The sequence below is a fragment of the Podarcis cretensis genome, assembly GCF_951804945.1.
Source record: "Podarcis cretensis genome assembly, chromosome: 4".
In the NCBI taxonomy this organism is placed as follows: Eukaryota; Metazoa; Chordata; class Lepidosauria; order Squamata; family Lacertidae; genus Podarcis; species Podarcis cretensis.
The window spans coordinates 46476385-46489792 of NC_137173.1; the positions used below are offsets into that span (position 1 = coordinate 46476385).

The 13408-nt window shown below is 40.8% G+C and overlaps 1 protein-coding gene and 1 long non-coding RNA gene across 6 annotated transcripts in view; one reads left to right on the forward strand and one right to left on the reverse strand.

Moving 5' to 3' along the window:
• Window positions 1–13408, forward strand: part of ROBO1 (roundabout guidance receptor 1) — a 581397-nt gene that overhangs the window by 462313 nt on the left and 105676 nt on the right. For all 4 annotated transcript variants that reach the window (XM_079974735.1, XM_079974736.1, XM_079974737.1 and 1 more), the window contains one exon: window positions 11008–11165. In XM_079974735.1, the coding sequence (XP_079830861.1) occupies window positions 11008–11165 (158 nt within the window). The remainder of the gene's footprint in view (window positions 1–11007; window positions 11166–13408) is intronic.
• LOC307215535 overlaps window positions 11011–13408 on the reverse strand; it is a 144103-nt gene continuing 141705 nt past the window's right edge. Inside the window, exon 4 of one of the 2 annotated variants that reach the window (XR_013838551.1) lies at window positions 11011–11138. This is a non-coding gene — a long non-coding RNA (uncharacterized lncRNA). The remainder of the gene's footprint in view (window positions 11139–13408) is intronic. The other variant, XR_013838552.1, reaches the window with a different exon arrangement.

A 13408-nucleotide genomic window follows, 5' to 3' on the forward strand; every position in this document is an offset into this window, starting at 1 on the left:
GAACAACTTTCCAGTGTCCCTTAAACCATGGCAAAAGCTAGAATGATGTGCCCTTCAGCCCTGCAATTACAGAGCAACTGTTCGAATAAAAATATTCTCCATTTCTGCCTAAAAGACAGTAAGAAGGAAATCGGGTGCATGTCCACAAGATTGACTACCTTGATTGATCACTATGTTTTCTTTTATATCTAATGTCGGATTTGCTCTTTGCTTTTGCCTTTTCTTACTCTTATATTTCTGCCTTCTGCTTCAGCCATTAAATACCAGCTGAAAACTTTTCTATTCTGCCAGGCCTATGTAGCCAACTAAGAATACATCTTTCCACAATGGTTAATGGATGTCTCGTTTCAGTCTTTTTTATATGGTTTTAATTTTATGGTTTTATGTACTTTTGTTGCAAATGGCTTTGATATATTTTATGAAATGGCGATATATATTTTTATAAAATAAAATATTTACAGTGTTCCGAAAACGCATTGCTTTGCAATTGTGGGTATCTATCTCCATCGATTAAAAATTGGACCAATTTCTTCTAAATCGTACAGAATCTTAAAATGATAGTCACAGAAGAGCATAGAGCTGAAGTTCTCCCGGACAGCCAACCAAAGTTACTTGCGTTAAAGAAAGCAATGATTTTTCTATGTCAACATTTTACATGGCACAATTTAAACTTTAAAAATTAAATTGTTCCAGTTAAGTTATATACAGTACCACAGTGGAGAATGAACTATTTTTTTAAACATAAGCTTTATAGGCTATATGAGTTGAAAAAGTCATTCAAAGTTTATTTTTGTGCCTGTTAACCTATAATTTCTTCTACGATGGCATCATTTCTCAGTTCTGCTCACAGCAGCTGTCCAAAATGAATTGATCTCAGATTGTAGTAGAAGGGGGACAAGAAATACAGTGGTATGTGATCGCTTGTGATAATAATGAGAACTTTGGTAGAAACATTTTGATAGGAAAATGGCACAGCCAGAAGTATGAATGTTGAGGCCAAATTAATCAAAAGTTGCAAGGACCTTTTGATTCCAAATATTAGATCTCAGAGTAAGGAAAATAATCCAGCGACTCGGGAGCAGAGCCAAGCACAAGTTAGGAAATGCTACTTTTTTGGGCACCAGCATTTGCTGCCTCATAGGACATAGCTGTACTTGACCAATAAGATGCTGGCTAGCTGACAGTGACTGTAGATCAGTGAAAGAAGGATTTCTTTTTTCTTGTTTCACATCTTCCCTCCAGGGAGAACAGTAAGAACTGCAATTGAGATTGCAGCATGTAGCTTTATGTCATTAGCATTGTGCAGTCTGTCTACCTTCCTTTGTATCTTTCTGCTGGTGAAGGCATGGGTATGCTAATGAGGTTGAGGTATGACAGTAAGGTTTGTTCTCTCACTCTCATCCCCTGCCTCTGAGCTGTTATAAAAACAGGGGGAGGGAGGGGAGAAAGAGGGCTGGAGGCAGGGGGTCCAGATGGCATCTGTCAGCGGGTGGAATTGATCCTGTGGTCCAACAGTTTTGAACACACATTATATTAGGTTGGGTTGTTAATAGTCAAGTACATCTCAGCATTCTGCGCCTGGATTTTGTGAGGTTGTTGCTTATAATTATTGGTGTTTAAATCTTGAATGGATGTTTTAATGTAATTTCGAACTATCCTAAATAAGTCAGAGGGCAAACCAAAATTTACTAGTATAAGCAATGTAAGCAAACCATTCTAACCTCATAAGTAAAGCTCTTTAAAATGCCTGAGAGCCAGTTCTGATGCCACCTTTGTGATGTCAGAGCTGTGGCCAGCTATCCTATGGCATGAGAAGGAATTGTATCAGGCACTCCTCCAGAGTAATACAGGAAATTGCTGCAGCTTCCATACTGTTTAAATGACATAATGAGGCATCTATTCCCCCCCCCCCAGTTGTATGCACTTCCCCCTTTTTAAGTGAAAATTGATGTTGCCACATTCTTATCTGAGGAAACCTAGTTATTCACCAAGCTCTGTTTCTTTTCAAAATGAAGAGTAAAGGGAGTGTCCTAGAATTTTAATGAAGAAAATTGTTCATGTCAAATCCCATCATGATTTTAAGTGATCTAAAATACATTTAAACAAACTAGGAAAGGAATGCTACAATAAATTGGCATAGTAATATGATTGATGTTCTTATGTTTGCTTGATCACTTTGTAAAGTGAAACACTGATATAGAATAAGGTATGGATAACTTTCCAGCAAAAAGGGAATACTGCTATAAGACATGGGTAAGTAACCTGTGGCCTTCCAGGTGTTGTTGGACTGCAGATGTTGGTGGAAGTGATTGACCAGGAAGATATACTGTGATTGTGGAGGATGGCTCAATGAAATATTTGAGCCAATGTTTAGCACCTAATGAAGGAAGGTGTATGCTGAGGATTATTAGGGAAGGAAGTGAAAATAGGATTAAAGAGGTTTTTAAATTGGATAAAAAGCTAGGTTTCCAGGTGGAAAAATCGAAGTTGGAAACAGAATTGTTAGAACCTAAGACTAAGGTACTTTCAAGAATGTATAACTTGCTGTTAAAATGGAACACACAGGATGAAACGGTTAAATCAGCGATGATAAAATGGGCACAGGACATTGGGTATAATATTATGTTTGCTGACTGGGAAAAGTTATGGACCACCGGTATGAAATTTACGGCATGTAATGCCTTGAAAGAAAATATTATGAAAATGATATATAGGTGGTACATGACCCCAGTCAAGCTTGCAAAAATATATCACCTGCCTGATAATAAGTGTTGGAAATGTAAGGAAACTGAAGGAACGTTCTTTCACCTCTGGTGGACTTGCCCTAGGCTTAAGGCTTTCTGGGAAATGATATATAATGAGCTGAAAAAGGTATTTAAGTATACCTTTCCTAAGAAACCAGAGGCCTTCCTTTTGGGCATTGTTGGCCAGAGGGTGCTAAAGAAGGACCGAACATTTTTCATGTATGCTACAACAGCAGCAAGGATACTTGTCGCCAAATATTGGAAAACTCAAGATTTGCCCACGCTGGAAGAATGGCAGATGCAACTGATGGAATATATGGAACTAGCAGAAATGACTGGCAGATTCCGAGACCTGGGAGAGGAAGCAGTGGAAGAGGATTGGAAGAAATTCAAGGACTATCTACAAAAACATTGTAAATTACATGAGTGCTAAGAAGGATGCGAGATTGAAATTAATATGGCTCCAATAAGTTAGTTAAAAAGAGTAGGAGAATAAGTGAACCTAAAGAGAAAAATAAATTTTGAACAATTATTATGTTTAAATTGGGTAATTAAGACTTAGCTAAAAGTATTCAAAGTTAGGGACATAATATTGGTAATCTATAGATTAAGAATGGAAACAAGGTGATAAATTGCTGATTAAAACTGTATAACTTTGGAACGCAGGAGCGAGAGATGTGAGGAAGTCCAAAAAGTGAAGAAAATATGGTTATGTCAATTGTATTTCTGTTTTTTTTTTCTGTTTTGTTTTTTGTTTAAGAAAATCTTTAATAAAAATTTATACAAAAAAAAAAAAAGGAAGTGAAAATAGGATGGAGGATATGCTACCCACCAGTGTTGTTGAATCACAACTCCCATAATCCCTGACCAATGGTTGTGCTGGTTGGAACTGATGAGAATGGGGGTCCAACATCTGGAATATCAGAGTTTCCTGAAATACTGTGTGCAGTTCTAGTCACTATGACTCACCATGGAAAAGATGCAGAAGGTGCAACATAAGACGCCACCTTGTATTGCATCAGCTTCTTATGGCAGCCTCTCCTGCTCCTTGTCAGTTCTCCAGTAGCCACTATGAGCCAGTGTTGCTAAGGAAGGAGGCCAGCAGCAGTGGCCATGGAGAGGCAATGGGCTGCTGCCTCGTAGCCACAACCGCTGCAGCTTCCACCGTGCGACAGCACTGGCAGGGGAAATAGAGATAGTCTGGGATCAAATCAGAAGCTGGGATAGCTTTTGTAATTCCAGGACTGTTACTGGAAAATCAGAAAACTTAGAAGGTATTGTGTTTGGACACCAGGTAATAGATGGGAATCTCTGGGTCCTAAAAAGCTGACATTTCCTCCTTTGATTTCAGTGCACTTTAATTTCTGCTTCTGTTTCCATTCTAGCAACCATAATGCACAATTAAAATGTTTTTTGGTGAATTACATAATGTCACATCTGATTCTAACTTCATAATTTATTATGGTGTGGGATCATTGAGCTATGGTAACTCCCAATGCCGTCAGTAAGAGCTGTTTTTAAAAATGTCAGACATTTCAGACTTAAAAACTTAAGTGTAGGTGGCCTCTTAAAGACTTGCCAATGGAAGCCAATGGATTGAAATTAGCTGTTTTGGCAATGCAAGGAAATTCTCCATCTCTACTTTTCCCAGTTATAATTTGTCTGATTTAACTGAAAATAGGCCTTACTGGCTAGAGCTCTAAGCAGGAGCACTTCAGACTGAAATAGTCTGTCGCAGGGCACACTAGTTTTTTCATATTTTAGTTTCTTGCTTTCCAAACAATTTTTCATTTACCAAATGAGAGACACATGCTGAAAATTTAGCCTTGGATAACTAAAGGAACATACTGTACTGGATTATGAAGGAAATGCATGCTCAGATTACTTTTGAGACTCAATGTATAAAGGACAGGGAAGAAAATTGCTTTTTCAGCAATAGAAGCAATCCTTAAATTTATAGCTTTATGTTCGATTGCCAGGGCCTGAGGCAATCCCAAACTATGCATCTCTTTTACAGTGTAGAAATAATTCCACGACTGCTATCTTGGAGTAATCTCTAGTGGATTACATTCTGTTAACTTTTCATTATGTAATGTTAGAGCCAAAATAATTAATAGTAAATGGGGGAGGGAGAATTGCTTTATCCATTCCAAGTCCTTTGATGTCCTCTTAAGGCTGGTTAACTGGTAAAATGTTCTCAGTTTACAGACAAGGTAATACACTTGTAAGATAGACTTTATCCTAACAAGTATAAAAATTACTCAAGTAATTTGCTCTTATTAAGTTGGTATTGAAATTCTTTGTTGCTTCAAAGGTGCTAAAAAAAATAAAAATCCAAGCAGATATTTGAGGAGTTTTCATCTTCGGTTTTATGAGCTTCCCCAGACATGAAAGGCCCTTGAGATTTGTAAAAACATTTAATTAGATTTTTTTTAAAAAAAATCCCTTTATGGTGAGATCCTTTCAAAATACATCTTCACTTTAAACTTCTGATATAATCTTAACTTAATAAGACTGTCCTTACGTACAGCTCTGTTCCTTACTCCAAACAACTCTGAAATGATATAAGAGCACATTTTAATGCAGTAAATATTACGTTGCTGGGGTTTTTTTTGTTTTTTTGTTTTTGTTTTTTTTTGGGTAGTCTAATAAAACAAGCTGCTGACAGGAGTACATTTTACAGAAGTCTCATTGCACCTTGCAGGGTTTTTTTGTAGCCAGCTTTTGGAGAGACACTCTATTGCGAGAGTAAACTCTTCAGACATAGATGGTGGGTAACACTGAGGTCTGCCTTCTAATAGTGCTATTCAACCTTAGATCCCCAGAAGCTGTTGGATTACAACACTCCTTATCCCCAGCTAACTTGGCCAATGGTCAGAGGTGATGGGACATGTAGCCCAGCATATGGGGACCCAAGCTTGAGGAGTGCTGTTCTTATAAAACTATGTTTTTAAGTCCTGACATAAACAAAGCATATGTGGAATTCAGCACAATGAAATTTTTTGAGTTTTACATCTTTGCATCTTGTAAATTCAATTATTTGTTGAGAGTATTTAAATGGTCATCATGCCAGGGATCCATGTGCTCTATCATGAACAGAGAAGAAAGAGCCTCTTTATTTTTTGTATCACTAGTGGAACATACTCTGGACATGTGTGTGCACGTGCACGCACTTTGGATCCTTAGGTATATGCTCTTCTTGGAATCACCATCCTTCATGTACAGCAGATTTGTCTCACTTTGTATTTATTTTATTAAAAAAAATTGTCCCACTCTTCTAGTGCTCATGTGCCAACCACTCAGAGCAACTTATCATAGAATCATAGAGTTGGAAGAGACCACAAGGGCCATCAAGTCCAACCCCCTGCCAAGCAGGAAACACCATCAGAGCACTCCTGACATATGGTTGTCGAGCCTCTGCTTAAAGACCTCCAAAGAAGGAGACTCCACCACACTCCTTGGCAGCAAATTCCACTGTCGAACAGCTCTTACTGTCAGGAAGTTCTTCCTAATGTTTAGGTGGAATCTTCTTTCTTGTAGTTTGGATCCATTGCTCCATGTCCGCTTCTCTGGAGCAGCAGAAAACAACCTTTCTCCCTCCTCTATGTGACATCCTTTTACTGTGGTGCTCAGAACTGGACACAGTACTCCAGGTGAGGTCTGACCAGAGCAGAATACAGTGGCACTATTACTTCCCTTGATCTAGATCTAGATGCTATATTCCTATTGATGCAACCCAGAATTGCATTGGCTTTTTTAGCTGCCACATCACACTGTTGGCTCATGTCAAGTTTGTGGTCAACCAAGACTCCTAGATCCTTTTCACATGTACTGCTCTCAAGCCAGGTGTCACCCATCTTGTATTTGTGCCTCTCATTTTTTTTTTGCCCAAGTGCAATACTTTACATTTCTCCCTGTTAAAATTCATCTTGTTTGTTTTGGCCCAGTTCTCTAATCTGTCAAGGTCGTTTTGAAGTGTGATCCTGTCCTCTGGGGTGTTAGCCACCCCTCCCAGTTTGGTGTCATCTGCAAATTTGATCAGGATGCCCTTGAGTCCATCTTCCAAGTTGTTGATAAAGATGTTGAATAAGACTGGGCCCAAGACAGAACCCTGTGGCACCCCACTAGTCACTCTTCTCCAGGATGAAGAGGAACCCTTTGGGTTCGGTCAGTCAGCCAGTTACAAATCCACTGAGTGGTAGCATAGTCAAGACCGCATTTTACCAGCTTCTTTACAAGAATATCATGGGGCACCTTGTCAAATGCCTTGCTGAAATCAAGGTAGGCTACATCCACTGCGTTCCCTTCATCTACCAGGGTTGTAATTCTGTCAAAAAACGAGATCAGGTTAGTCTGACATGACTTATTTTTCAGAAATCCATGCTGACTATTGGTGATCACAGCATTCCTTTCTAGGTGCTCACAGACTGTTTGCTTAATGATCTGCTCCAGAATCTTCCCTGGTATTGATGTCAGACTGACTGGGTGGTAATTATTTAGGTCCTCTCTTTTCCCCTTTTTGAAAATAGGGACAACATTTGCCCTCCTCCAGTCTGCCGGGACTTCGCCTGTTTTCCAGGAATTCTCAAAGATGACTGCCAGTGGTTCAGAGATCACATCTGCCAGTTCTTTTAATACTCTTGGATGCAGTTCATCTGGCCCTGGAGACTTGAATACATCTAAACTAGCCAAGTATTATTGTACTATCTCCTTAGTTATTCTGGGCTGTGTTTCCTCTGCTGAATAATTTGCCCCAAATTCTTCAGGTCGGGCATTGTTTTCTTTATCGGAGAAGACTGAGGCAAAGAAGGCATTGAGGAGTTCAGCCCTTTCTGTGTCCCCTGTTTGCATTTCACCATCTTCTCCTCTGAGTGACCCCACTGTTTCTTTGTTCTTCCTTTTGCTACGAACATACCCATAAAAGCCTTTTTTGTTGCTTTTAACCTCTCTAGCAAGCCTGAGTTCATTCTGTGCTTTAGCTTTTCTGACTTTGTGTCTACACGTGCTGGCTATTTGTTTGAATTCCTCTTTGGTGGTTTCCCCCCTTTTCTATTTTCTGTACACATCCTTTTTTAAACTTAACTCAGTTAAAAGTTCTTTAGATAGCCACTCTGGCTTCTTTAGGCACCTTCCATGTTTCCGTCTCATTGGTATTGCCTGAAGTTGTGCTTCTACTATCTCCCTCTTAACAAACTCCCAGCCATCATGAACCCCCTTTCCTTTTAGTATTACTGTCCATGGGATCTCACCCAGCACTTCCCTAAGTTTTATGAAGTCGGCTTTCTTAAAGTCAAGAAATTGAGTCCTAGTATGCTTGGCTGCTCCTTTCCGCTGTATAGTAAACTTCAGAACAGCATGATCACTCGCGCCTAATGATCCTTCCACTTCTACCCCACTAACCAGGTCATCAACATTGGTTAGGACCAGATCTAAAATGGCTGTTCCTCTTGTTGCTTCTCCCACTTTCTGGACAACGAAGTTGTCTGCAAGGCCAGTGAGGAATCTGTTTGACCTTATGCTCTTGGCTGAGTTTGACATCCAACAAATATCCGGGTAATTGAAGTCCCCCATTACTACTATCTCCCTTCCTTTTGCATGCTTGGCCATCTGTTCCAGGAAGGCATCATCTATGTCCTCCGTTTGGCTTGGGGATCTATAGTAAACTCCCACAATGAGGTCCCTGTTATTCTTCTCTCCCTTAATTTTGACCCAAATGCTCTCACTTTGGCTTTGAGGTTCTAAATCTTGGATTTCTTCACAGGTATACACATCCCTGACATATAACGCCACTCCTCCTCCTTTCTTGTCTGGTCTGTTTCTCTGAAATAGATTGTATCCCTCCATTATTACATTCCAATCGTGGGACTTATCCCACCAGGTTTCAGTGATGCCTATTATGTCATATTTAGTTTGCTGTACCAAGAGCTCAAGCTCATCTTGTTTATTTCCCATGCTTTGCGCATTAGTGTACAGACATTGAAGTCCATTAATCATTCCCCCATGTCTCTTATTTAAGGATTTTTTCCTCCCACCACTAGGTCTGCGTGCTGTTTGCTCCATTTGGTCTATGACATTTGGATGGTCATCGTCATCAATTGATAGACTCCTACCTTCAGGAGCACTGTCTCCCTCCCCCACATTAGTCAGTTTAAAGCCCTCCTGATGAGGTTTCTGATATTTTTGCCAAAAACATTCCTCCCAACCGTTGTGAGGTGCAGCCCATCGCTTGCCAGAAGTCCATCTTCAAGAAACTGCAGTCCGTGATCTAAGAATCCAAACCGTTCCTGTTTACACCATTTGCGAAGCCAGCTGTTCACTTCCACTATTTTTCCCTCTCTCCCTGGGCCACGTCGTTCAACTGGGAGGACAGATGAGATGACAATTTGTGCATTTAATTGCTTCAATTTCCTGCCCAGAGCCTCGTAGTCTCTTTTGATCTTCTGGAGGCTATTGCTTGCAGTGTCATTGGTTCCCACATGAACCAAGAGGAAGGGGTATTTGTCAGTGGGTTTTATGATTCCTTGCAGTCGTTCAGTTACATCTTGGATCTTAGCCCCGGGGAGACAGCACACTTCCCGAGACATCTTGTCAGGCCCACAGATCCTCAAATGGAGTCTGCTCTTCGTCTTCCATGCTAGGGGAGAGGACCTCAGAGCGATTGTGTATTTCTAAACAATCAGAGTGAACCCTGGGCCTCCTACTTCTTTGAGTCGCATTTCTCCATATATCTGGCTCCTGTGTTGGTGAACTAGCCTCCTTCTCAGGGGAGTCCCCTGTCTCCTCCTTGGTGGAGACGGTGTGCTCTGTTGCTTCCAAGAAGAGCTCCAGCTCTCTAATTCTTTGGAGCGTAGCTACACGTTCCTCCAATTGCTGGACTTTGTCTTCTAAGAGGGCAATCAACATGCATTGCTGCAGGTAAAGCTGCTTGCAACCTTTGGCAAGATGGCAAACATTGCACAGGAACCGCAGGCAACTGCAGCTGTTCCCTCACCCTCCATCTTGAGAACGTGTCATTGGGGGTGACTACAGCGGTCCTCCATCATAAAAAGCATGAAGACAGGACAAATAACTCCCCCCCAAAAAACCTAGGTCTCCCCCAACAAACGTTTGAGACTAGCTCCCCTAAATCTAAAAGATGGATCAAACTGCCGCTGCCCTGCTAGCTCTGATTAAGTTCCTCCCACAGCTAATCACCTGCCTCAACAGAAACCCTGCCCCCTCTCACCTTTGCACAGGGAGAGCAGCTAATCGGCCACAAAGAAACACACACACACACACACACACACACACACAAGAAAACCCTTTTTGCTCCTTCTTCAGCTGCTGCCCAACAAATCAACCTCACAATACAATACAAATCTTAATATATAAAGAAAACTTATCTGCTGGCTTTGTATTTGCCATTGTGTTTCCCCCCTTAATTAAAATAAATATATATATAAAGAATGCAGCAATAAAATACCTAAAATATACAGCATTTGGTTGTGCATTCCATTTATTGTGGATCTGAAGGAAGGAGATATTTGGAGAATGTTGAAAAAGAGTTCACATGTTCCAATACTAATTCTTCCTTTTCGCTAGTGTAGTCCCAAGTTGCGAGGGGCCACTTTCCTTTGCAGTCTAAAGGATCATTTGTGACCTGGCATGCTTTTCTCTTGGGGTGACACATTGTCTGTGTCTGTCTTTGTCAGCTTTTCACATCCAATCTTGGAACTGCAGGCAGATAAGAGGCTGAAACGCCACAGTAAAGATGTAAAACATAAAATAATAGTGTCCCTATGAACTTTAGTTTGCAAAATTAGGTTTATTTCTCTTTGTACTATTGTCATCACAGTATTTTCTGAGATTTTGAAAAGCCTGTGAGGGGCTTTCACGCCCTGTATGTCCCCCCGCCCCCGTATGTCTAATAAGTATTCATTATTCCATTCTTTTTAGAATACTGTATACTTGTACTACTTTGTTGTCTTTATTTTGGTATGCCTTGATGTGTTTCACATGACAAGTGATATTTACATGTTTAAAAAAATAAAATAAATAAATTTAAGGAGTTTAAATAATAGCATATCAATCAAATATGTATTCTTCTTCATGTCCTGGAAATAAACCCTCAGGAAGGAGCTGTGGAAGTATCTGTAGTTCAACCTCCCATTGCCCTCTTTAACAAAATGATTATTCTCATTCAGAGTACTTGATGTTTAATCCTACTCCCTTATCACTGGTGCTCATTTTGATTTTACTTCCCTTATCTCGTTGCTTTTTTCAGTACTGCGTGATGACTTCAGGCAAAACCCTTCTGATGTCATGGTAGCAGTAGGTGAACCAGCTGTGATGGAATGCCAACCTCCAAGAGGCCATCCTGAGCCTACGATTTCATGGAAGAAAGATGGGTCCCCCCTGGATGACAAAGATGAAAGAATTACAGTAAGTTTGGAAAAGAAAATAGAATCTCACACTTGCTGGTGCACATTATAATGGGGCAAGTGCAGCATGCATACAAATAATTAGGGTATCTGCAGTTAGGCACCTGATGTTGCAGGAACTCTGATTTTGGGGGTTTCCCCTGTTCCTGCAAGTATATCTAGAGAAAACAAGTACACACATAGTTGTCACATCCAGACTATAGAGTGAACTGCAATGCAGTGTAAGCTCTTCTTGGACAAAACAGAAGGAGGTAATTTTTGCCAATTTCCCCCTCCTGCATCTCCCAGCACCATCAGAGCAGTTTTCAGGGGATGCCGAGTACTGTGGGGGAAGGAAAAGTCAGAAAAATAATCTCTTCCTCCAGTGCCACATGAGTTGAACTACACTCACTGGAAGTCTAGATCTTTACAGGGATGTTTCTTTCTCCTTTAAATCTTTGCAGCCAGTTATGGACAGGCTCAACTATTATGGTCCTGTAGTTAATTTTTTCTATTCACAGTGATACATAGGATACCTGCAGCAATTCTGTTGCAGGAAAAAAACAACTAAGCATGCAGGGTTTTGACCTCACTGTAGTTTTGAACTAAAAAAAAAAGATGCTCTCCTGAACTTGATTTTGCAGTGTTACAATGAAACAAACCCTTTTGCCTTTTTAAAAGTTTTGCCCACTGATGGATAAGCGATAAGAAAAGTTAGCAAAAAAGTAATGAGAAGCAGGACCATTAAATTTACTAGAGTGGGCTATATCATTTTAGATGAAGGTGTACAAATATCATTTTTTAAATGCTTTCAACATTAAAAAAATAAAGTGTCGGCTAAGAAATACCCAGTCCATCATGAGGGATGTGTATCATGTTCTTGCTGTGCAAGAGGAAGTGTATTGTGCAAGGGAGAATTTAAAAAAGGTATGTCCCTTCTCTTGTACGTATTCTAAAGTAGCACTATCTATTCTGCCATTTCAGAACTCTACAACTTAAATCCCACTCCATTCTGCTGTAAGCATAGCCAATTTAACAGTTTGCTGAAAGCAGCCACGATGAACAAAGGATGAGAAATTAATTAATAGATTTGACTGGAACAGATCTTCCTCTAGTCATTTAATGCAAGACTGTTCATTATAAGAGAAAATCAAGTGCTCCTATAAATTGGGTGCATGAAAAGATATGTGCATTATAATTCTGCTCTTCAGTAAGAATTAAATACAAGGAGACATATGGCATGTTTGCTTTCTTACATGTTTGAGAGCTAGGCACAGGGTACTTGTCATATATAACTCATCAAGTGCTCATGGTATGATGGCTGATTTTCATGCCATTCTCATGAACCTTCCAAGTACCGTATTTTTCGCCCTATAGGGCGCACTTATTTTTTTTGGGGGGGGGAGGGAATAAAGGGGGGGAAATATCCCCCCCCCCCGAGCCCCAAAGAGCAAAGAAGCCATGACAGCGAGCAGGATGGATCCCACTAGCTGTCCTGGCTTCGTTTTTAGCCTTGGGGCTGGGGGTCCGGGAGCGATGGCGAGGTTGCGCAACCTCGCCATCGCTCCCGGAGCTTGTGGGGCTGGGGGCGGGGGAAGCCCGAGCTTCCCCCGACCCCAGCCCCCAGAACAGGCTGCTATCCGCCGGGCTCCCAAGGCTTGCGGAGAGCTGCCCGAAGCCCGGGGTGCACCCCGCTGCGCTCCTCGGGTTTCGGGCTACAGGCTGCTGTCCGCAAGCCTTGGGAGCCCAGCTCCCAAGGATTGCGGATAGCTTCCTGAAGCCTGCATTCGCCCCATAGGACGCACACACATTTCCCCTTCATTTTTGGAGGGGAAAAGTGCGTCCTATAGGGCGAAAAATACGGTATATGTCTTCTGTTTTGGAAAACTGATATTTATATTGGGATACATGTCTGAGATAATTTGCATGCTGTATCTAAACATTTACTTATTTGTAAAAATAGGTACCGCTATATTATAAAAAAATCAAAGTGGTTTACAATAGTATCAATATATAATAACACACTGAAATTTTAAATCAAAGACCATCTACTAACTATTATGAGCTTGGAGATTATGTAAGTAAGAGGCCTTTTCTTAAGTACAGTGGTACCTCGGGTTACATACGCTTCAGGTTACAGACTCCGCTAACCCAGAAATATTACCTCAGGTTCAGGATGAGAACAGAAATCTCACTCTGGCAGCACGGCAGCAGCAGGAGGCCGCATTAGCTAAAGTGGTTCTTCAGGTTAAGAACAGTTTCAGG